This window comes from Phyllopteryx taeniolatus, chromosome 10 (genome assembly GCF_024500385.1).
Source record: "Phyllopteryx taeniolatus isolate TA_2022b chromosome 10, UOR_Ptae_1.2, whole genome shotgun sequence".
Classification (NCBI taxonomy): Eukaryota; Metazoa; Chordata; class Actinopteri; order Syngnathiformes; family Syngnathidae; genus Phyllopteryx; species Phyllopteryx taeniolatus.
Genome location: NC_084511.1, coordinates 11,865,386 through 11,890,118, shown reverse-complemented (window position 1 = coordinate 11,890,118; position 24,733 = coordinate 11,865,386). Strand labels below are relative to the sequence as shown.

Here is a 24,733-nt window from a genome sequence, read left to right as displayed (position 1 = left end):
TGGTCCTTATATTAAGCTTGACACCTGACAGTCTTGAATTACCCTTACATGCATTTTTGGGGGGACTGTTGGCGGAAGCCAGAATGCCCAGAGAAAACCCATGCAAGCACAGGGAGAGCATGCAAAGTCCCCACAGGAGGACCCGAGCAGAGGTGCAACGTGCAAACCCCTGAACTCTGAAGCAGACGTGCTGCCACACCAAAGGAATAGAAACAATTTGTTGGTCGATATTTATTTTCATGTGCTTTTAAACACGAGGGAGGTGCATACATTGTAGTTAACCACATCAGCAATATTGGACAGTGCTTACAAAACAAAATAATTTGAATTGTTGATAAAGTGTGATGTGTGCCAAGCTGTCTGGTTCATTTGAAAATAAATAAGGTGCGCACATGTTAAAACTGATGCGCTGGATCAAAATAAACAGTGAAGAAAAAAAGCATGTCGAGATCCTGCAGACATAGAATGGAATAATGAAGCAAAACACAAATACATAGGACTGAAGACCTGAATGATAATTTCTCACAGGCTGGGACAAAAACAGCAGTTTTTTTTACCCATGCAACGACATGCAAAAACAATGAGACAATCCAAGCATGTGAACAGCGAGAAGGCACTCATACAGCTGTAATAACAAAATACGTAAAATGTAAAATTTGACATAGTGATAAAGATTCTCAATTGGATAAATTCATTGGCACATTGGAATACAGACTTAATGACAAAGTGGTGCGCACCATAAAACTGGCCAAGACTCAATCCATAAAGTACAGCTTAGAAACTAGTAAAACCTTCAGTGAGAGTCACATGACACTGCTGATTGGACAAAAACCTTCAATTGGCAGCATGTTAAAAGAATTGCATAGTTGACATCTGGAGTGTTGAAATGTGGTCGAAACACTGGATGAACTAAAACCAGTTGATGTCACTCAAATACTGCAGCAAAATAACTTCTCATCAGCAGGGAACACTCAGTTCAATTGCACAACATGGCGATGCACGAGAGGAGCTTAAACTCAGGACTTGCCTCGTGTAATAAACTAAAATAATCATCCTTGCCATGTTATATGAAGTCCTGTTCCTTCAGGTTCTTATATACATATATAAAAAGAAAAGCTCTTTTTCCTCTGTGATGGCTTCAAGGCTTATCGTGAGCGGCGTTCGGCAGACTCCGTGGTTCGGGTGACAGATCCACACAGGCGCTCTGGTGAATCAAACTCTTTCGGCCATGGCTCCGCCTCCGTTGTCGTGGGGATCGCCGTGGACTGGAAGGCAGCTTTGAAAAGGAAAGATGAAGACTGTATGAGGAGCCAAGTTTCAGTTTTGTGCATTATATCACAGATATGGAATAGTATACAGTATTTCAGTAGTGCATGTCACTTTTTGACCAAAAGTACTGGTGCAATAGGCTACTTGTACTGTACAGTACTATGTATAATTATATTAATATTATATATATTAACATATGTACAACACAATGTAATATTATTATCTACATAATATTATTAATCAGAATCTTAATTTGCACCCATTGTTCAAGTACGCTGTAGAAACTTCGTCTTAAATTACGCTTTAATTTTTATTGTATTGTTTTATTCAACTATTATGCATACATACTATGCATATCAAGTCGTTTCATGCACTTTACATATTGGGTATATAATAATTTATAATATAACAATTCATAACTCACTCTCTCTCTCTCTCTCTATATATATATATATATCACCATCAATAGTTTACATCCCACCCATTGTACAAATACATTATTGTCGCAACTAAAATATACTTATGACTTGGCATATACCAACATGCAAAAAGGTAATCTTTTGGTTCTTCTTTTTAGATTAGATTTAAATTTAGTTTTTTTATATTGTCTCACTTCTGCTCTTTGCTTTTGTTTGCACTTTGTTTCTTGTTGGTTGTAATTAGGCCGTTCCACCGAATCTGTGCTATTTGCATCCCCAGGAAACAATTCATAGTCAACATTCTCGGCACAGTCCTGTTACCTAAATAGTCATTGTCAAACCTGGTTTAATCCTTTTTGGGGACTATTAATGGCTCACTCATCGCTAGCCACTTCTCCATGTTGGTGCAAGTCTCGCAGAGTTGCGAAAAGTATTCGAAAATAAAATTGATGATCACCTTTTTCCTTATCGCGCATTAATGAAATATTGATCGAATCGAGCTTCTCGATATATCACCCAGCCCTAGCATTGATCCAAAAATGGCTTTTTAGCTTTGGAAGAGGCGTGCACTCCACTAAATGCCCGTATACCTTTTATTATTATACATTAGTTTGTTTGTTTGTTTGTAGGGATGGTTGGCAGTGGGCAGGAATTACGCAAAAAAATTACCTGAATAATTTCTGTGAAATTTAGTAGAAGGATGCAACTACGGGCCAATGGGGAACAATCCGAGTGAATTTCATGTTCTAAACATTTTTCTTAACTTCTCAATGAAAAAGGCATCAGTTTTAATGACAAGACATATGCAAAAGGTAGGTACCAATCTGGCGCTGATCCAAATTAGGATTGTTCAGCCTTGAGGAGTTCTGTGCCCTACGGAGGGCCATTCCAGTCCTCCATCTGTCTCTTTCTCTACAAGCACCCTGCTCTCATTTTGTGTCGAGTAGGTGAAGTGGTGGGTTTCCTGCTGTGAGTAGTATTACGACACAATTTGCATATCTGCCTACCTATCTTTTCAAGTTACTGAGCGGTCGCTGCGGCCGATTTGCACAACAGCCCGAGGTTCCGTGAACATTACGCAAATCATGCCGACGAAGCCATTTACCTGATTGCATCCTTTATCCACATCATCAAGTTCGCTAATGGATTGCATGAGGGAAAACAGGTTCATCCGGCCACTGCGACTGACACTTGGAGCCTTGGGATGAAAAAGGGGGAAAACAATAAAAATAAAAAAAGATCGATCAAACGGGAGCTAAAAGAATGTGAGTTTACAGTGACGACGACAGGTGGCACTATCTGCTCAGCTTCCTGGTTGGCATCAGGCTGTGCAAACACCAGAGAAGATAAATGATTAGGGACATGTATGCAAACTGCAAGATGTAAAAGGGACTTAGTAGATATCACAGTACACTGATAGGGGACCACTGAATACGATTACCTCTTCCAAAGACTCCTCATTTTCATCACTGCTCTCTGTGTTGTCGTCGTCCTCGTCAAGTCCCTCATCCTCCTGCTCTCCCTCCTCTTCATCATCTTCCTCCTCATCAGTGTCCTCCTCATCATCACCCGGCTTCTCCCCGTCATCCTTCCGCTCAGATTTCTGCCTTTGGTCTTTGGACTTTCGCCTCCAGAGTGAACTGTGACGCTGCTGGCTGGAGGGACGAGCATAAAGAGTCCCAAACTTTTTGAGGCAATTATTTCACAAAGTTGAACAACAACAATGAATTGATTAATCGCCAACTTAGCGATGATCAAATTCAGCTTCTCAAACGTAAATATTATCTGATTTCTGTAGTGATTCATGAAAGCAGACTGATCGTTGTGTTTAATCTAAATAAGACCTTGGCACGCACCTCTGCTTTACTTTGGAAAACAACGACTGAGATTTTTTCTGACATGTTACATACCAAACCAGCAACTCAATCAAAATAAAAAAAACAAGTCAGTTTAATCTATTACAAAAATAATGATTATTTCCGGCCGTAGTATGAATAACCTGTAACTGACATGTAGTTGAACCTGAAGCAGCCTCAAGTATATATGAAACTAGTAGCCCTTCCTTTGCAATAATATGTACCCAAGAAGTAGCTCTCAGTTTCAAAAAGGTTGGTGAGTACAACGTCACTCTCTTTCGTGAGATATTGCTTCATTGGTTTTGTTTAATCATTAAATTATAACAAATTAAAAACAAGAATTGGTTAACAGTAATCATAAAAAAATATGTCACTAAAAACTTTACGGCAAAAATAAATGTGTATCCGATTGTACAATTAATTGATGGAAAAAGCTACGGAATAATCAATTTTAAAAATATTTGATAGGCACAGTGTCCATAAAAGCTCTTTTACAATTTAATACATTTATTGTAAAAGCAAATGAATAGACATATTTGTGGGAACCAGTACAAGATGCGAAGTGCACCTTCCTGTGACTTTTCCAGTTTTTCCTGTGTCGGTGTTAAACAGTCCTTTTGGTCAAGTATTCACATTTTGACATCACCTAACAAATGATCAACAGTAGCTCGCCATTGGGAAACTTTAAAAGAGGATGTTCTCAGAGGGAAGTAGCCACTGAGCTTAGTGTGTCACAGAATTTCATCAGCAGGTTGCAACAGAGATACAGAAAGAACGCAAGAGTCACAGAAAGGCACAGAAGTGGGCATCCTTGCAAATTTTGCAGTTCAGCTCCTTGGACACAGTGTACTTCAAAGGATGACTTTTAATGAGGCTTCATTTCTGACCTGGCGTTGAGGATGCCATTATAGGTCTGCAGCTGCTTCATGAAGCTGTCGTTGGGTTTGACTATGGAGCGGCGATCCCTCACGTAGGCCAACGCCACGTCCAACGACCAGCGCTGCTGCTTCATGGCGTAAGCGATAACGGTGGAGGAGGAGCGAGACACACCCATCTTACAGTGCACCAACACCGCTTGTCCGCTCTTCCTGCAGTGCAAAAGTCAAAAAAAAGAAAGAAAAGTATTTGTTTCATTAAGACCAGTATTTATTTTGCTAAGTAGAAAGGGCAAGACAGCATCTCTTTGCACAAGCATTGTTGATACAGAATAAAAAGGTCAACAGACAAGAACACTGAATATTTGAAGTCTACAGGGGACTGGAGACCTTTTTAATTGGGAGACATATTTTTCCAGGAAATGATTGTTGCTGTTTAAAAGGTGATTTGTTGGGGGAAACAGAAATTGCAGCATCACTTAACAAAGCAGATTTCAACTCGTTTTGTGTCATCGTGTGCTAAGTTGATGCCAACCTGGCAGAGTTGATGAACTTGTACGTGTCGGTCCAGTGGGGGAGCAGATCAGTGGCCTCCACGTCATACACTCTGATGTTCATGTAGGTAAAGGATTCTGGGAAGAAGTTGTCGATCTCCCTCGTCACATTCAGAATGTAGCCCATGCTGCAAGAAGAATGCGCACTCGCTGGTGAGAACGCACCTGGAGGAGACTGTAGACTAAGGAGCTCAAAGAAAAAGAACAGACTTGTTTTTCTGCAACTCCTCAAAGTTGGCTGCGTTCCACTCCGAGCCCTGAAAGCAGGGGGGGGAAAAAAGAAAACAACTTTTTTTTTTTTGTGATTGTGAAAGTACAGATCACACATATTGCTTTCAACACAGATTTCTTCTAAAGGGCAGTGCTTCCCAAACTTTATGGAGCCACGGCACAGATTTTACAAAAATGTCATGGCACACCGCCGAACAAATGTCACAAAAAGTGTCTCCAGTATACCAAATTTATAAGGATGTCAGCTCAAGTTATTTACAAATGTACTTTTGGTTTTTTGTTCCCACTTATTTCAAGCTGGAATCCACAGCTGTTTTTTGTTTAAAAAAAATAAAATAAAATTAATCATCCAAGCCAATACTAGGGGAGATGACAAAATGCGGATTAAGCCTGTCAGCACCTCTAACATCTTGCTGTATTCTTCAATAGTTTCTAATTTTTATATTTAGTAAATGCCTGATTAATTTCCCACGCCGACCGAGTTGGTGGCGCACCGGAAATGACGTCAAAGGAAATGACGGCACGGATATGAGGCATTTTGCCGAGCAATGGCCGGAGCGTAGTTGTAAAAGGCTCACTAAAAATATGATTTAGCATTTCTGTAGCAGAAAATAGTCAGTCAATAATTACTGTGTAAAAGAAAACAAATGAACAACATCTCCCTGTTTTCAAGGAGCCGTTGGCTGCAAGCAGCGGTGTGGGTGCTCACGAACCTGCACTCCTCTCGTCCTTACTGATCTGTTTTTATTGCTTTTGTTGAGCTCATTTCGTTGAACGTGTGTGCGCAAGTTCACTTAGCTAGTGACCCAGCGATGTGGTTTGCGACAACTTATATCCACTTGATTATAACTTTGAGCGTCGTAACGCTGCTGCCCCTTCGCCACCTGTCACGACGTGGAGAGGTTCTCCAGCCGGCTGCCGCAACTTCCTGAATCTCCCCACGGACATCGATCGCCGGTGACATACAGCTGATGTCCATCTCGAATTATCTTTATCTCACCAAAATGAATGCAGATGCCATTCATCTGTTTTTAATAAGAAAAATTGCCTTCTACAGTGTTGTAATCTCAAAACATACAGTAATAATATAATTAACCAGAATGTAAAGAATTAAATCGTTGTATCATGTGCATCATGAGTTCATGCTTCGATGTACATTAACATTGTGCGGCTTTTAGTGTGTGGGCGTTGGCCACCAAGTGGCAGTATAATCCATCCATCCATAAATACATACATACATCGTTTTACCACTGACTAAAACTGCCATAATAGTAGTCGTTTTCACAGAGGATAAAGAATTTTTACGTGTGATTATTGTTATATTGTCTGTCTACATGTGTTGTTACACAGTTTGTGTTTGCTTCAAGGCTGACACATTAACTACTGCAACATTGATGCTAGTTTTGTTCCCCTTCGACAGTATAACAATTTGCATTTTGTGTTAGCATTAGGCTAGCGTACCTTCATAAAGTTATCTGGTTTGCTGAAATACAGGTGTGATTCTCCGCTTTGTTTAAACTATCACTGGCAATAGCAATAAACAGCTTGGAGCCAGCACTAGGCCTTTGTCTGAAGATGTTTTCACTATCTGCTGCTTGTTGGGAAATTCGCTGCCCCCATTTAACACTCACACACAGGAACTAAAATTTCTCAACTCAAGCGGGGAGGTGTGGGGAAAAAATCAATCAAGCAGTGGCTCGTATCTCAAGAAACTCCGAAGTCAGGTCACTCCTAAGTCAAGGCACCACTGTAATAATTTTTTGTGAAAATGACATTAAAATTAATTTCTGCATCACATTTGATGATCAGGACACTCTAATGTTCTGCTACAGAGAGGTTGGGCATCACTGCTTTAGAGGAAGAAGCTGCAGCTGGATGACTTTAATTCAGCAAAAGGAAGGGAAGGATTCTCTCTACTGTTTCAAAGTAACAGCACTTACTCACCAAGTAAAGGTAGTCAAAAATCTTAGAGGGTTTGTCCATCTGAGCCATGGTGACCAGGATCTCATTGTCAATGTACTCCTTGAACGGCCTCATGTCAAAGCCGATTCGGGTCTTCAGGGTTGCGTGGACCTACAACAGGGGGAATTTTAGCGTAGCTTAGAATGTGTAGACTACCCTCTTTATTTTCCCTTTTCTCTCTCTCTTTGTCAACTCCTACCATCTTAGATGTGAGTTTATCCAGGTCTTCTGTCCTCATGATGTCTCTCAAGTGTTCCTTGATCAGCCTCTCTTCAGAGTTTCTGTCTGCAGTACTGCACATGAAACAGAGATCCCATGAGACACGCCTTACAATCAGATTATGTATTTCGGGTGTATGCATGTCAATTATAAACAGAATGTAAGACTGAATTTCTTCCTCTTCCGGGAGTAATTCCACCATCTTTACTTCTGACCGTCGCTGTCCTTCCTGACCGACTCCAAGTCATTCATGGCCTCCCACTCATTGAGGCACAAGCGGTCCGACTCAACGTGCCGGCGGTAGTGCTGGGCCCACTCCAGGCCGCAGCCCGGGATCACGGCGCCTTTGACTGCCCGCTCGCAGCAGCCGTGCAAAGACTGCAGTACTGACCTTGAAGTAGAAGTAACAGAGGACAACTTCATGGCTGTATTGCTCTCATGTGGACCAGTTTAGGTATGTGTCATAACAGTGTAGGCAGGAAAAAAAAAAGCAGGGAATTGGATATCATTAGATCTGAATCATGCCTTGAACAAACACTCCCCTCCAAAAGTATTTGAGTAGTGAGGCCAAGTCCTTTGTTTTTGTGTAGACTGACTATAAGACGAGAAACAACATTTCAGCTTTTACTGTATTTCCAGGTATTTAAATCTGGATCTGATACACAATTTATTTAAGCGACACATTTTTCATGTGAGCAAAAGTAGTCTCGCAAGTTGTGTATCTCATATAGGTGTGAATACCTGGAAAAAAATATCTATCATTCATCTTTTGATGTGAAAACCAGATGTTTTCAGTCTACAGCAAAAATTTGCCACACTGTTTCAATACTTTTGGACGGGAGTGTATGTGGATAAAAATCAAAATGGCCACCCCCAAGCTAAATGTAAATTACCACAATCGCTCAAAAGTGTATGGACTATAGACAATAAGATGGCTAACAGTGGTCAGTGGAGCGGTGTCGAGATTATCTGACTTTTATATCTATTGGGAAGAGCTAAACCAGGCTTGATGGCTGTGGCTCAATTGGTAGAGCGGGTCGTCCAGTGAAGGAAGGGTCGCCGGTTCAAATCCTGGCTCAGACCGTCTGTTTGTCGACGTGTCCTTGGACAAGACACTGAACCCTAATTTTCTCCCAGTGGGCCTGGCAGCGCCTTGCATGGAAGCAGTCGCCCATTGGTGTATAAATGTGTGCGTGAAATGGTGAATGTGAGGCTTTGTATAAAGCACTTTGGGCACTGTGATGGAGTAGATAAAGCGCTATACAAGTGCAGTCCATTTACCATTTCTACTTCTTTTTCTTTAATGACGTAGTTGTTTATTTGTGTTGTGGGTGTTTGCTCATGCATGTGGTTTGTTTCTGGTGTTCAATAAACGTAAGCACAGTGATATCAGATATGGGTCACTGGAGAGAAGATGTAAAAAGATCAAGCATACATATTGTAAACACTAAAACATGCTTGTGGGGTACTCCGGTTTTCTCGCAGATTCCAAAAACATGTACATTAGGTTTAAAACTAAATTGCCCAAAGGTTTGAATGTGAGTGTGAATGGATGTTTTGTCTAATGTTTCCCCTGTGATTTACTGGCAAGCAGTCCAGAATGTACAATGGCTCCTGCCTTAAATTTGATGGGACAAACCCCCATACCAGTGACACTGAACAGCATAAGGGGTAGAAATTGAATGGATGGACAAATGGATGTTTGTGTTGACATTAGGACTCACCACATGGTCTGCATGGAAACTGGCTTAAAAATTCTAGTTTCTTCTGCTGATGTCACACTGAAACCGCTATAAAAAATGGAGACAGAAACATGATCAAATAAAAGAAAGATAGAGGGAGATTAAGCGAAAAAGGAAGTGATACTATCTATCCATCCATTTTCCACACCACTGATCCTCACTAAGGTCGCGAGTGTGCTGGAGCCTATCCAAACTTACTCTGGGTGAGAGGCAGTGTACACCCTGAACCAGGCGCCAGCCAATCGCAGGGCACATATAAAGAAATAACCATTGACACTCACATTCACACCTATTGACAATTTAGAAACTTCAATCAACCTACCATGCATGTTTTGGGATGTGGGAAGAAACCGGAGTACCCGGAGAAACCCCACGCAGGCACGGGAAGAATAAGCAAACTCGGGCGAAGCCGGATTTGAACCCATGTCCTCAGACATGTGAGGCGGATGTGGTGACCAGTCACCCACCATGCCACAGTGAAACCAACAAAGTACAATAAATAGGCTGACTCAAAAAGACTAAATTATTCAGCGTCAGTTGGCGATGACTGGCATGACGTGAGAGGTGTGAATAGAGTGTACAGAAAGGAATTTGTAAAACGCTAATTTGCACCGTCTGAGGTGCGAGTCGGCATGATGAGCGTAGAATAGTTGTAATACATTAGAAACATCTAAGAAATTGGATGGGAGTTAAGCCCAACTTTTTTCACCTCAGGTAGCTGACAAAAGAGAAGCAATTTCTTACACAGCAGCACTTTGAAACAGTAATGCATGCCTTTATCACATCTCGGTCGGATTATAGTTATGCACTTTACTTTGGAGTCAGCCAGTGCTCCTTTAAATGCCTCTTAACTGGAACACTAAAGAAGGAGCAGTGCAGGTACGGAAAGTATTCAGCTTGTCGGGCAGCGACCACAAAAACCATGGAAAAACAATATATAAGAGCATACATGTGTTGTGTTTTACAACAATACTTAACTATATTTATAATGTTGAAGGTAACTGCGGTCACTGTAAAATGTGAGCGGGAGATGAACGCCGCAAGCCAGCCGGCGGATACGTTGTGATTGAATAGGATCCGCTTCTAAAAAAAATCCTCCGCTCTTTTACACAGAAATGCAAACACCAAAGGCATGAAAAATGTGACCAAAAAAAACAAAAAACATTGTATTGGGGGGGGGGGGATTCCCCGGTCTCCCACAGAAAATGTTTTTTATTTTAACATAAATTAACAGAAACACATTTATTAACACCCGCTCAAGTACATGTTGATGTACAAATTTAGGATGCAAATTTAATTTGCCTCATTTCTTTGCTTTTTTTTGTTTTGACCTCCAACTTGAGCCAGGCCCTTCTACACCTGCCCCTGATGCCTGCTTCAAGATGTGTCACATGAATAGCATCCTCCTCTTTAAGCGCTCTCATTATGGAAAAGAATTGACTACAATCATTGTCTGTTTCACTTAATTTTTCACGATTACCAACTTAAAAGGCTAATCTCAAATGCATCTACCAGGAAAATATTAAGCACAATATTTTTCTGTTTTTATTGGCCGTTGCTAAATTTGAAGTTAGTTCATTCTGTGTTGTGACATAATCCCTAACATCGGTTCGTCGTTTAATACCTTTAACTTTAACATCCGTAAACTAATTAGATAAATGTAGGCGCGTTTACGAATTAATACAGGATGTACTAGCAGATCAACTCTTGTCACCGATGTTACGTGTCCTTCGCTGTTCCACTGGGACCACAACCAGGGCCACGACCCGCAGCACCTCAACGCGAAAATACAAAAGACCAGTGCAACAAATACGACACTGGCTGATCTAATGAGAAAAAATGTTGCTTAAACGTTAAGAGTACCAGTAGAGGATGTCCGCTACAGAGGTGGGTAGAGTAGCCAAATATTGTACTCAAGTAAGAATACTGTTACTTGACAATAATCCGACTCAAGTAAAAATAAAAAGTAGTCCTCCAAAAAATTACTTCAATAAGAGTAAAAAGTCCACAGTGAAATAATTACTCAAGTACGGAGTAAATAGTGAGTAACTTCTGTTTTTTTAATCACAACATGAACATCAATGTAAAAAAAACCAAAAAACATTAAGAAATAAAATGCAAATTGGCGGCACGGTGCACGACTGTTTAGCACATTTGTTTCATAGTTCTGAGGACCGTGGTTCAAATCCCAGCCCCGCCTGTGTGGAGTTTGCATGTTCTCCCTGTGCCTGCGTGGGTTTTCTCCGGGTACTTCGGTTTCCGCCCACATCCCAAAGACCTGCATGGTAGGTTAATTGAAGATTCTAAATTGCCTGCATGTGTGAATGTGAGTGTGAATGGTTGTTTGTTTATATGTGCCCTCCGATTGGCTGGCGACCAGTTCAGGGTGTACCCCGCCTTCCACTCGAAAATAGCTGGGACAGGCTCCAGCACGCCCGCGACCATCGTGAGGATAAGCGGTACAGAAAATGGATGGATGGAAAATGCAAATTCTGCAAATGCTGATGTTGCTGTGAGTGGGCGTGTGTGTATGCACAGTCAAAACTACAACAAAACATCTGCACGGTGTTTTCTCAAGTTATACGTGAGCTGAAATATCCACGTTTGGGCAGAAAGTGCCAGACAAATACTACAATACATGACAGCCGTTGTTTTTGTTCGTCTAAATGTAAACACGATGAGTTGTGGGCCGTTGCCTTCAAGGTAACGACGACCTTCCCAACATGGCCGCCACGTAGGCATGACGAGGAGCCGGGCTGGCTTATCTAGTTTTAATACCCTTGCCCGGGAAGCCCAACAGAAAATGATGTGTGAGGTCATGCTAGTTTCTTGTGTCGTTTGATTGGTGAACTAAATCCAATCATCGCAAAGATTATTTACATGTCACAGATTAATTAGAATTACAGCTGTCTCATCTGCCAGGCGAAAAAGACCAACTAGAACAGCTTGAAAAAGGACTTTCGCTTCAAATTATCTTGCAAAAAAAAAAAAAAAAAATTATCAAAAATAATTTGAAAAAAATCTGATGGCATGGAACCTTTAAACCCCACCATAAAACCCATTGCTGTATTCCTTGGCTTTCAACAGAGAATGAGACTTTTTCCCTTGTTTTAGTGTCTTAGTGTTCAGTTTTTGTTTTTAAGTTGTTCTTCTGTTTTGAAATAATGTTATGTTCTATTGTCTAATGTTTGTTTTTAATTTGTGTACAGCACATTGGTTCAGCTGAGGTTATTTTAAAAGTTGTCTATAAATAAAATAGAGTCGAGTTGAGGGTCTCCTCTCAATTTACTCATAAACAGATGTATGTGTGAGATTTGGGGCTGTTTACGTGAACACAAAGCTGATATAATCACAGGAAGCCATGATAGATTCTGTTGTATGCATGGCAACATATTTATTGTACCTTCTGCCATCTAATGGAAGACCACTTAATTGTTCTATTTGTCACTTTACGTCACTGACACGGATGAACAAAGATATACAGTATCTTGTATTTGGACAAATTAAATTGGGTCATTTCCTGCTGCACCCCTGATAATCTCTCACGCCACACTAGTGTACCACAACACCCATGGTGGAGAATAGTAGATGTAATAATACTCCTTTGTGTGACACAGCACGTGACAGAGGATCGGCTCAAACACAGCAGTGGTGTCATTCACGACGTTATCATGCACTTCAACCACATCCTTATCCACAGTTACAGCCAAATGATTTCACATGATATGACTCTGAGGCTTATGTAAGAGCATGAAAAAAAGTGATAGGAGCAGTTACAATTCATGGAGAATGATTCAGCTCCATAAATAGTAACATCCCTTGTTTACATGTTCTCTGGCCAGAAACTCAGTAGTTAGGCTGTGTCTGTGCTGCACAGTTCTGCCATTTGTATTTAATAGGCTTTACACAATCAGGAATTTGGGGGCCGAGTTTTGAAAAAAATCACAAGAGGGAGCAATGTGTCTATTTAAATGACTTGTTCATTTACTGTACATACGTGTGTACTGTATACTGAGTATTTTTAAAAGTATTCTCTATTCAGGTCATGTATTCTAATCAGTCAGGTCAAACCAACATTACAGAAATAATGGGTGCTAACTTACTGTAATTAAATTACTTTATTGTAATTAAATTACTTCACACACACCGAAACTTTAGAGCATGATTTGACATAACGCCGGCATGTTTATATAGTTAGTGCTAGCACTAGCTTGCTCGGCTACATAACGTTTTGTTGCCTGCTTGTGAGCCGTATCTCTTACATACCTCAAGCAAGCCTTAAACTAATGTCCTCTCCCGAGCACCGGTGACCACCACCACACCTTTTTTGCCATTTTGTTCTTATAATACACACGACGCGATCCATTGTTGTTGTTATCACCATGGTAACGAGTGTATCCAGTGGCGTTTGAGTTGACAAGATAAAACCTAGTGATCGTAAAAGATGGGATGCGGTGGTATCGGAATACAAGATTTTATTGCAGTAGTCTGACATAGTGCAATCGCGAAAGACCACATTTGTCTTGTAGTCTGATCCAGGCATTACGTGTTGTCTGTCCCACACTGCCGACATGTTTTTTTTTAAAATAACTTTATTGGCTGTCAGATATTTACAGTACTACGTCAAAAGACACGCGACAAGGCTAAAAATAAACTAGCTTTTGGATTCAAATATACTGTACACGATGGCGACGCGGAGTAAATGTCTTTTCCAGAGCCGATCAATGATTGAATTATGACATTAGAGCCGAACAGCCAATCAGCATAAAATGCTAATTATCGGCCGATACCAATACTGATGAAATGGTGTAAAGTCTCGTATTTAATCCCTTATTCATTCTCTTATTACTTCCTCGAGGGATTGGTACAGTATGAGTTCTTGTTGACAGTATTTTATAAGTTTGAAATCTTTGTTTAATGAGGGCAAAGTATTTATTTTAATGTTTCTTTTTTGGTGAAAATCCACTCATGACATCATAAAAATAATCACAATTTAAAAACCCCTTCGAAGATCCAAAGGTACAGCAAGAAGTCCGCTCTTACCCATCTCCGTCCAGATACACTTGTGTGTCGCTCCAGATGGGCAGAACCAAGCCAATGGTGCACTCATCACTAAAAAGAAGCACATACACAAGATGTTTGGTGATGCCATTTGTCAAATGCCTATCATCTTGGTCTCTCTGTTGGTTCTACACACCTGTCCTGTTTGGGGAAATCCATACCAAACAGGATGGTCTCGTCTTTGTTAGCAAGGGTGGAGACGACAATGAGATACCTGACTCGGACTGTGCTGACAGACTCTAACTGCACGGCCTGCACAGAACAAGGATGAGGATAAGGCAGGCAGGGGTGCATTACGTACCTCATAAACATTAGTATGATTGCACACACAGTTACAACAAATCCTGTCGCATTCTGTGGCTAGAGAGAAAAAGGAAAAACAAGCAATGAAGGGTTAAACAAAGGACTATGACTATGCACTGTATCTCTACTCAGTGTAGTGTTCTTAAAGTAAAATTTGTTGTACAAAAAGATGGATTAATGTTATTAAAGCAAATTAATCCAAATGTAAAACAACTGAGCAAATGAATGCGAAAAAAAAACTGGCCAAGAGGATTTCTAGAATTAAAACACAAGTTACAAAGCAGATGTTTTCTACTGTAACATGTTTCAAGCTCACGTGACTGACCATGTGCAGAAGTGACTTCACGCTATCCCTTGGGTTGACAATAGATACATTGTAAAGTAACCTATACAAGACATTTTTATTTACCTAGACAGCATTTATAAGGAACATTCAATAAATATACATGTAAATATGAACCCTCACCAGTTTAATGCTATCTTCTGGTCGAAGCAGCTCAACCATGGCATGAATGTGTCTGTGACGCTTGTCTGGAGCGCAGTCTTCTGGTTTCTGGGGAAGTGTCTCCTCGTGAAGCTCCTCTCTCTGGGCCTCATCCAGCAGGTGCATTGCTCCCTTGACAAGGGCAAAACTCTCCCTGATGACCAAGAAGATACATTATTATACAGGTCCACAAAGGCTCCGGTTTGTGAAATGGAAACAATGTGGTGGCGTCAGTGTACCTTTTCTGAAATCTCCCTCTTCTTTGGGTGCTTTCATCCTTCAGAGATCAAATAAATCATAACAAAAACTTTTAGAGATGCCTCAGAACTTTCATTCCAGTGTGATATATTGACATCAGTGTTGGAAGGCTAAATTTATTCGATTTAAAATGCCCTTTAATGTGGCATGTCTGCTCTAAAGTGGGAGGAAAAAACAATGACATTGTTCTAAAGTGGTGTTTTCTAATGTAAAGGCAATAAAAATGACATTTTAACAGACTTGAAGACTGTGCCCAAAAATTTGGGATATGAATTGCTGCGGGAAAAAAGTGTCCTGTCATTTCTATGTTGCATTGTGCTACAACACTGATAAGGTGCTGTGGAAGCCTGAAGTGAGAAGACAGAGATATTGACAAATAAGCAAGGCGAGGGACACATGGTGTTTGGGATGGATAAAAAGCCTGGTAGTGGAATAGAATATCAGAGAAAAGAGAAATACAATACAAAAATAATAAATAAAAGTGACATATAGCAACATTTATGAAAGGGGCTTCAGGAGAAGGAAATGTGACACAGCAACATTACCTGTTGCGCAACTGACAAGTCCAGACAGAGTCAAGGAGAGGGAAAAAAAAATAAGCAGAGGACTGGGCAGGAGCTAGATGAACGATGGATAATTGGAGGAGACAAAAAGGAAAAAAGAAGAGAACACAAGTTAAGTAGCAGCATGATAAGCATCTACGATAAAATGTGGAGAAATGAGACTTGGACGCAAAGGCTCACTTGCTAAGACAAATCACATTTGGCTGTTTAGATGAATGATATTTGTTTAAAGATGGATGAATGCTAGAAAGATGAGATAGTCTTGAGACAAAAGCTGATGGCACAGCGAGCATTTCGACTGACAGGGAGTGACCTGCTGTAATGACTATCAAGAAGCTGAGTGATGAATTCACAAAATATCTGTGGAATGTTTTCTCCGTGAACCTATTCAAGCCTATGAAAACAAAGCATTGTTATTGCATTGTTATGGTGTCCTGTTGTCCTGGAGCAGACTGATGTTGTTGCTCTAAATACATATCTATATATTGGTAACGCAGATCTCATGTGAAGGCATGATGCTAAAAGATTCGCTTGACTGCCGACTACAAAGTGTGGTGATGACTCACAGGAACAGCCCTGATGGAGGGGATCCTATGCAGAGTCAACAGAGCCATTGCGAAGAGCAGGTGTCTCTCCACTCAGTGTACTGCTGGGCCGCTGCTGGCAAGCTCAGACAAGTTTTGCAGCTTCCTCGGGCCAAAAGTGCGCAGGCACAGGCACCCGTACAATCTTTCCTCTGACAAGACACATGAGTAAATACTGTACATCAGCTGATGCATATTTATTCAATATCACAGAACATTGTGTTCTGTGATATTGAATGAATATGCATCAACCGTAGGAGTACGGTATTTTATTTCATTGGATGGATGGAAGGCTGTAGGATTATTGTTTTTTATTGACCGTTTTGACATTGTTGTCTTTTCATTTTGCGTTATATAAAAACAATAAAAAATTATAGTGGATAAAGAAGTGCCTGACGCAACACAAGTCATTCCCAGCTTTAGATTGACATCAAACAACATGAAATGGTGCATAATTAATAATACAATTAGTTTTCTATACTGTTTATAGGTCGTTACTATACAAAAAAAACACTACACATTGGTTTCATAATCTTTATGGGTGCTTGCACAAAGAAAGTACCAAGAAACTACCCAAAAAAAACAAAAAAAAAAACTATGAAAAGTCACATTTGGTTGTGGTTTATTCCCGGCTGACTTGCTCGTTACAAACACTGCATACCTTGTTTATGTTAGCCTGTTGCAGCTAACGGTAGTTCACGCTTCAAATGAGCAGCTCCGTCAACAACAACAAACGAAGAAAAACATAAGCAAAGAAGGTACACCACTTACGTTTGCAAGACGGGGTCGCTGCACCTATTTTTCGTCTGCTCGAGGAGGAATTGACAGACTCGGGACACACTGACGGCGGCAGGCGGTCGTGTTCGCTTCTCCAGTAGTGTAGTCATGCGCACATTACGTACGTAAACGACCATGTGGAATGTCCAGGGCTACGCAAGAAATACTGCCGTATGGAATGCTACAAATACCAACGAACACGTTTACAAAATATGAAATGCGATAAATAATAAACATGAACGGTAAGTTCAACGTGTGGTAACAAATCGCTTTTTAAGACTTTACGTAAGAGGGGTTTACTTCCGGGTAGGCCGTGTGCACATTTTTGCATGTTCAGGGAGGAGTCGTCGTTCGCCCAAATTGGACCAAATAACAAGCACGTCTCCTCTCTGTCTGTGCGATAGGGGACTTAATTCACATTCTGGTTGAGTCGGATGAAAGCAGTTGAGAAACTTATGAAGGTCTTCGTGACGCGGCAGATCCCACCCGAGGGGATGAAGATCCTGTCAACGTCTGGAGTGTATGCATAATTTCAACACCTTATTTATATACAATATGGCATGATTACATTCATGTACATGCATGCTCGCTAACTACTCTTTCAGTTTCAGACAGTCCACTCTAGTTGAGCAATCAGTAAAGTTACACTTCCCTTATACGAGCTCAAAACAATCCACGTGACTGGCCGAATTATAGTGGAATCTGATCATGTCATCTTTGGTTTGAATGGAAACAGGTGTGAAGTGTGTCTTTGGGACTCAGACGACCCTGTGCCACGAGCAGAGCTTCTCAAAGGTGTGCAGGGGGCCCACGGTCTCCTGTGTCTGCTGTCAGATCAAATCGATGCTGAGGTTGTACATGCTGCAGGTATTTGTTTTAACTAAGCCGTTTGTACTACATCAGCAAAAAGATACCGTTACTCAATAATTCCACGAAGTTGCATGGAAATCGGTAGTGTAGTTTTGTATACTCTTAAGGGCCTATCTCACTGGCTGAGACGTTGCCGAGACTGATCAGTCGCGGCGACAGTCGGACCTGGGAGACTATAATATTGCTTGCGGTCTCACCAGGACGATGTCTGGGAGACATCTCCAGACAACATGATAACCAATTCACCCAGAAGTCGCTGATATAGGCATATACAGCATATACATTCTTTAAATAAATAGATTATGTACAGCGGCTGAAATAAGTATTTAACACCTCATCATTTTTCTCACTGAATATATTTCCAAAGGAGCTATTGACATGAAAATTTCACCAGATGTTGGGAACAACCCAAGTAATCCATACATACAAAGAAATTAGAAAAAAGAAGATCAGAAATTAAGTTGTTTGTCATGTGAAATGGCATAGGGAAATAGTATTGAACAAGGCAACTGGTATTTATTTAATACTTTGTACAAAAGCCTTTGTTTGCAATGACAGCTTCAAGACGCCTCCTGTATGGAGAAACTAGGCGCATATATTGCCCTGAATTGATTTTGTCCATTCCGCCACACAAGCAGTCTTTAAATCTCGGAGGTTCCGTGGGCTTCTTTTATGGACCTTGAGTTTCAGTTCTTTCCATAGATTTTTCGATTGGATTCAAGTCAGGTGATTGGCTGGGTCATTCTAGCAGCTTAATTTTCCCCCCCCTTGAAACCAATTGAGAGTTTCCTTGGCAGTATGTTTTTGATCATTGTCCTGCTGAAATGTCCACCCTCGTTTCATTGTCCTCATCCTCGTAGATGGCAGCAAATTTTTGTCAAGAAGGTCTCTGTACATTTCCCCATTTTTTCCTCCTTCAATAATGTGAGGTTTACCAGTACCTTTTTCTGAAAAGCAGCCCCACCCAATCATGTTCCCACCTCTGAGCTTCACTGTTGGTATCTCTTTTGGGTTATGTCCAGTGCCATTTCTCTTCCAAATGTGTACATTACAGCATTCAAAGAGTTAAATTTTGCGCTCATCAGACCAGACTATATTCTCCCAGTGTTTAACTGGCTTGTCCAAATGTTGTTCAGCAAACTTTAAACGAGCTTTGACATGCTTTTTCTTCAGCAATTGAGTCTTGCGTGATGAGCGTGCATACCGGCCATGGCAGCGAAGTACATTACTCACTGTTTTCCTTGCGACCACCGTACCAGCTAATTCCAGGTCTTTTTGAAGCTCGTCACAGTTGGTCCTTAGCTCTTAGACAACTCTTCTGATTATTAGTGTTGCGTACAACTCTCGGCTCTTCTCACACACTCAAAGAAGCAAATGCCACCGGGTCTCTTTGTAGTCTGGCCCACATTGAAGGGGAAAACTCATAGTTTGTAGTTGAAATGTATCTTTTCTGACACACCGCATATCACTTGTTATTGAATGCCACTACTATCAATTTGACCGCAGGACCCAACCTGAAAGTAATCAGCACTTTTTCCGTGGGATATGACCACTTGGCCCTTGATGAAATCAAGAAACGGTCAGAAACTATCAAGACAAAACACATCTGACCACACATAGAAGGAAACTGTTAATCTTGCATTTCGTTTGTTTTTTAACAGTGGCATACGGATCGGCTACACTCCCGACGTCCTGACTGACGCCACTGCTGAACTGACTGTTGCTCTTCTGCTGGCCACAGCTCGCAGACTACCTGAGGCAGTGGAGGAAGTGAAAAAGTCTGTCCTACCAAGTTAAACATTTACACTAAAGATTGTTTGCAGAGGTGGCAAAAGTAAATAGAAGTACAGATACAGATACAAAAAAAAGACTGCTTAAATTAGAAGTACTGGAAGTTAAGTACAAAAGTCAAAACAAATACATTTTCACTTTTATACAGTACCTTTTTTGATCACTTGGCACAATAAAAAAAAGCATCTTTGCACATAAAATAGTTTACTTTTATTAACTTTCGTAGTGCTTGTATTGAGAAGAAGAAAAAATCTAGTTGGCGTTGGCTCAGGCTTTTATGCTAAACAATGTTGAACAAAAAACGCTCAATTAGCTAAGGATCTGCCGGTCGTAATCTGTGGAGATTTAAAAAAAAAAATGTACAAGCCTATTTAAACAAAGTAAGGAGTAGAAAGTACTGTACAGATATGTGTTTTCCAATGTGGGGAGTAAAAGCAGTGTCAAAAAAAGTACTCAAGTATAGAAACCTGAAAAATCTAAAGTGGAGTTACTTCCCACCACTGAGTGTTTGCGTTAAAGTTTCATCAGAACTAATTGCCTTAATGTCGCTGTATCACCAAACCCTGTGTCACAGTGGTGGCTGGAGTTCCTGGACACCACTCTGGATGTGTGGATACGGTCTTTCAGGTAGCACCGTTGGCGTCATTGGACTGGGACGCATCGGTGAGGCTTTCTTCCTTTCGTCACTTAACCTTCTATCTCAGGATTGAATGACAGCTATGGTCCGACACACACACACGCACGCACGGCTGTTTTTGTCCAAATTTTCCCTCTTCCCAGCCAAGAATGTCAAATGCCAGACTAGTTTATGTTTTATAAGATTATCCTATAAAATGATCCTGAGGCTGAAAATAGGGTCTCAAATGGTTCGGGGCCGACAAGCTTAAATATTGAACGTGTTCCATATTTACGACCCAAAATCTACGTGTGTCTTGGGGAAGCCGACGTCTCCCCAAGTCACTGAGCCATGAGTTGTGATGTGAAACGGGGTGTCACCAATCAAAGAAGCGACCTAACTGACAAACAAGAACGTGGCCATAAATAGAAACAAACATGTTTTACCCAATGTTGTTTTTTGTTGTTGTTTTTTTTGTATAAAAGTGGGTTCCTCAGACGGCAAGAAGTATTTTCCAAAGCAAGTCTGTTTTTGACAACATCGCCATTTTACAAGGCTCTGTCTCCGTCAAGCTTCGGAAACACTCAGCAAACATTGGCGCATGTCCGGAAGTGTTTCTTCTTCTTCTTCGGTTTTGTTAAATCGCACGTAATCATGTGACATTTCTGCCTTAGAGGATTTTATTTTTTCTAGATTGGCAGTGGAACAGAATATTTATGTGTGTGGTGTTGTTTGTTGAGATTATCAGAACACACCAGATACAATACAACCAAAACTGTTAAATACCTTATTTTTTATCTTCACGTGTGGGGTCTGTAGCAGAAAGAAAACCTTTTAAGAATTGAAAAATCCTTGTGTGTACCAGGCCTATCATTCAGTTAGGATGGTTGCCTGCAGGTTAAATAATATTTTATATTCAGGGATGGCCATTGCTCGGCGCCTCATGCCATTTGGAGTGAAACGGCTGCTCTACTCTGGGAGAACAGCCAAAGCTGAAGCTGCTGAGCTCAATGGAGAGTTTGGTAAGAAAACAAATGAAACGTCATAACTCTGATGTGGCCCGTGACAAAAATGAGTTTGACACCCCTGGACTACGGTGACATTTTATATATGCATGCAAATCTCTTTTTCCTCAAAATGCCGGATTCGGTGTATTGTGCAGCATGAAGATTGGTAACTGATTCAGGTTTTCACACTTACAGCTGCAGTTTATACAACCCCCAATTCCAATGAAGAATACAGAATACAATGTTTTCCAATCATGTTCAACCTATATTTAATTGAATACAATACAAAGACAAGATATTTAATGTTCAAACTGATATACACTTTTTTTTTTTTAGCAAATAATCATTAACTTAGAATTTTATGGCTACAACACGTTCCAAAAAAGCTGGGACAGGGTCATGTTTACCACTGTGTTACATCACCTTTTCTTGTAACAACATTTAATAAACGTTTGGGAACTGTGGACACTAATTGTTGAAGCTTTGTAGGTGGAATTCCCATTCTTGATTGATGTAGAGCTTCAGCTGTTCAACAGTCCGGGGTCTCAGTTGTTGTATTTTACGCTTTATAATGCACCACACATTTTCAATGGGAGACAGGTCTGGACTGCTGGCAGGCAAGTCGAGTACCCGCACTCTTTTACTACGAAGCCACGCTGTTGTAACACGTGCAGAATGTGGTTTGGCATTGTCAGAAATTCTGAATCTCACTGGGACTATTCCTGGCTAAGCAAAGGTTAAAAGAAAACAAAAAAACATCAAATAGTCAAGGATTGTTGGTTGGGTTCATTACTGTTTGTTTGTCAACACAAGTTACACAAAAAAATATTTATCCACAAAATCTGTGGGGCACGAACTTCCCACTCTACCCTTTTGCTTGTTTGTCACAGTTCCTCTGGACACACTTGTGACTGAGAGTGACTTCATTGTTGTTTCGTGCTCGCTGACCCCAGAGACCCAGGGCCTGTGTAATAAGGCCTTCTTCAGCAAGATGAAGAACACTGCTGTCTTCATCAACACAAGCAGGTAGATTCAAAAGAAATCATGAGTATGGAACGTTGTTAAGCATCTAGAGTGAACTTGCCGAATGCATATGAGGTTGTAAAAGTTGGAACTTAGTCAAAGTTCCTGGTTAAAAATGCCTCTAAAATCACACAAGTGCCATCATGCAAGATCTCTGATTTGTCTTTCTTTTGTTGCCCTTTCATATACTTACAGTGCTGTGAAAAAGTATTGGCCCCCTTCTCAAATTCTCAAGGGCCAGGTAACTTTGAATAGTTTTACATGAATAATACATGAAATCATGATTTAAAAACAGCATTTGAAGTTCGCTTGGGTTATATTTGTCTCATATTTACAGTTGTTTGATGATCTTAAATATGAATGTGGGTAAACTATGCAAAGATGCTGTGTAAGAGTTTGAGAAGGGGGCCAATATATTTTCACAGCACTGTATTCCAATAAGAGATTGCCGTTGTAGAATGTTTTCTGCCTCGTGAGAGCTTAGTTCAGCGCGTATGAAAAGGATTTGCTCTGGATGTATTTACTTTTTCTTTGGGCTTTTTGTGGCTTCTTTTTTTTAACGTTTATTTCAAAAGTAGGACCGGCTTTATTTAGCAAGGAATATTAGGAGCAGAAGGAGCATGCGAAGATTAGACACCGGAAAATACATTAAAATGATACACGTTCAGCGCAGTGAATGCTGCTGGGAAGTTGGAACTCAACCTCAAATTATTTCTATTGAAAGTAAATAAGAAACATGGCTGACAACTTCAATATGTGGGTTTTTTAGCTTGAGAGCTACATTATAGTTTATTGGGCTAAAGACTAGTAGATGTATGTTTGTTTTAGTCGTTATTTTAGTAATGTATATATTTACATGGCTTAAACATTATATTTAACGGTAACATTGAAGGTGTAGAGTCGGGTCACTGCCTCACGTCTCACTTTTTAGTATTATTGTGACAAGGCGGCACGGTGGACGACTGGTTAGAGCGTCAGCCTCACAGTTCTGAGGTGCGGGGTTCAATCCCCGTCCCCGCCTGTGTGGAGTTTGCATGTTCTCCCCGTGCCTGCGTGGGTTTTCTCCGGGCACTCCGGTTTCCTCCCACATCCCAAAAACATGCATTAATTGGAGACTCTAAATTGCCCATAGGCATGACTGTGAGTGCGAATGGTTGTTTGTTTCTATGTGCCCTGCGATTGGCTGGCAACCAGTTCAGGGTGTACCCCGCCTCTTGCCCGATGACAGCTGGGATAGGCTCCAGCACGCCCGCGACCCTAGTGAGGAGAAGCGGCTCAGAAAATGGATGGATGGATGGATAATTGTGACAAACATGGAAAAAGTAGTTAACCACTGTCAATAATAACTGGTTGAGCCATCCTCAGCAGCAACAACTGAAATCAAGCGTTCATTTCTATAACTGGCAATGAGTCTTTCACATCTCTGCGGAGAAATTTTGGCCCACTCTTACTTCAGAATTGTTTTAATAAATAAAATCATTTAAAAACAGCATTTTATGTTTACTTGGGTTATTGTCTATTTACATTGGTTTGATCTTAAACATTAAAGTGGAAAAACAACACAAAAAAATAATGGCCAATACTTGTTCACGGCACTGTATATCATACAATTGGTGCCTTCAGCATACATGAACAGATTTGTGGGGGACCACAGAGGTTGTACTGCATATTGTCTTATCGATTCAAAATAATATCCTTGTTGACCTTTGTCTCTCGAGGGGGTCTGTAGTGAATCAGGAGGATCTGTACGATGCTCTGACCAGTGGACAAATTGCCGCAGCTGGCCTGGATGTAACAACACCTGAGCCACTACCGACAAACCACCCGCTTCTTACACTCAAAAACTGTGGTAAGGAATGTTAAAATTAGATCTGTCTAGTCTGCTTCCTCTTTTGGTCAATTCTTATTTTGGTCTCTCTCTCGCTTTGTCCAGTGGTTTCGCCGCACATCGGCAGCGCCACCTACTCCACAAGAGGCGTCATGGCTTCCTTGGCAGCCCGAAACCTGCTGGGGGGTTTACAGGGCACAGAAATGCCCAGTGAACTCACCTTCTAGAACCTGAAACGGACCGGCCTGATGCCTTTCAGCTTCTCTGGTGCTTGGACGACACAGTGAATACATATGACATAAATGTTGCAACCAGAGTAAAGAGAAACTGAATTGCACTCTTTTGGAAATAAAATTTCTTTGTGTATGATATCTGTTAAAAACCTACTAACAGCACTTTTTAAGATAATCTTTAACGAATTGTTGTATTTAAACATATCCT

At 40.8% G+C, this 24,733-nt stretch overlaps 2 protein-coding genes across 7 annotated transcripts; one reads left to right on the top strand and one right to left on the bottom strand.

The window, feature by feature from the left end:
- Positions 1 to 216: 216 nt before the first annotated feature.
- si:ch211-203d1.3 (protein phosphatase Slingshot homolog 3) lies at positions 217 to 17,291 on the bottom strand. 5 transcript variants are annotated; one of them, XM_061786905.1, is made up of 17 exons: positions 17,152 to 17,291; positions 16,363 to 16,532; positions 15,215 to 15,252; positions 14,958 to 15,129; positions 14,325 to 14,440; positions 14,171 to 14,239; positions 9,110 to 9,175; positions 7,594 to 7,776; positions 7,366 to 7,459; positions 7,149 to 7,277; positions 5,184 to 5,230; positions 4,955 to 5,101; positions 4,432 to 4,632; positions 3,130 to 3,343; positions 2,964 to 3,014; positions 2,794 to 2,886; positions 217 to 1,276 (listed from the first exon to the last, which is right to left on the bottom strand). In XM_061786905.1, exons 2-17 carry the CDS (start codon positions 16,408 to 16,410, stop codon positions 1,139 to 1,141), a joined length of 1,806 nt encoding a protein of 601 aa, XP_061642889.1. In that variant the 5' UTR covers positions 16,411 to 16,532; positions 17,152 to 17,291; the 3' UTR covers positions 217 to 1,138. The 5 variants fall into 5 exon arrangements, with proteins under 5 accessions (XP_061642889.1, XP_061642892.1, XP_061642891.1 ...); XM_061786908.1 differs by lacking the exon at positions 16,363 to 16,532 and adding an exon at positions 15,779 to 15,851; XM_061786907.1 differs by lacking the exon at positions 17,152 to 17,291 and adding an exon at positions 15,779 to 15,851 and having other exon boundaries at positions 16,363 to 16,502.
- Positions 17,260 to 24,661, top strand: grhpra (glyoxylate reductase/hydroxypyruvate reductase a). Of its 2 annotated transcripts, XM_061786912.1 has the most exons (10): positions 17,260 to 17,399; positions 17,562 to 17,677; positions 17,894 to 18,024; positions 19,534 to 19,606; positions 19,689 to 19,805; positions 20,393 to 20,481; positions 21,355 to 21,456; positions 22,332 to 22,467; positions 24,183 to 24,313; positions 24,398 to 24,661. In XM_061786912.1, exons 2-10 carry the CDS (start codon positions 17,592 to 17,594, stop codon positions 24,517 to 24,519), a joined length of 987 nt encoding a protein of 328 aa, XP_061642896.1. In that variant the 5' UTR covers positions 17,260 to 17,399; positions 17,562 to 17,591; the 3' UTR covers positions 24,520 to 24,661. The 2 variants fall into 2 exon arrangements, with proteins under 2 accessions (XP_061642896.1, XP_061642895.1); XM_061786911.1 differs by lacking the exon at positions 17,260 to 17,399 and having other exon boundaries at positions 17,475 to 17,677.
- Positions 24,662 to 24,733: the final 72 nt, after the last annotated feature.

Coding starts and splice junctions, on each gene's coding strand:
- si:ch211-203d1.3 (XM_061786905.1), bottom strand. CDS start 16,410: ATGGCTCTGTTGACTCTGCATAGGATCCCCTCCATCAGGGCTGTTCCT. Junction 14,240..14,324: donor GATTTCCCCAAACAGGACAG/GTGTGTAGAACC, acceptor GCTTCTTTTTAG/TGATGAGTGCACCATTGGCT. Junction 3,015..3,129: donor ATGAGGAGTCTTTGGAAGAG/GTAATCGTATTC, acceptor GTGTTTGCACAG/CCTGATGCCAACCAGGAAGC.
- grhpra (XM_061786912.1), top strand. CDS start 17,592: ATGAAAGCAGTTGAGAAACTTATGAAGGTCTTCGTGACGCGGCAGATC. Junction 19,607..19,688: donor CTTGATGAAATCAAGAAACG/GTCAGAAACTAT, acceptor GTTTTTTAACAG/TGGCATACGGATCGGCTACA. Junction 20,482..21,354: donor CATTGGACTGGGACGCATCG/GTGAGGCTTTCT, acceptor TTTTATATTCAG/GGATGGCCATTGCTCGGCGC.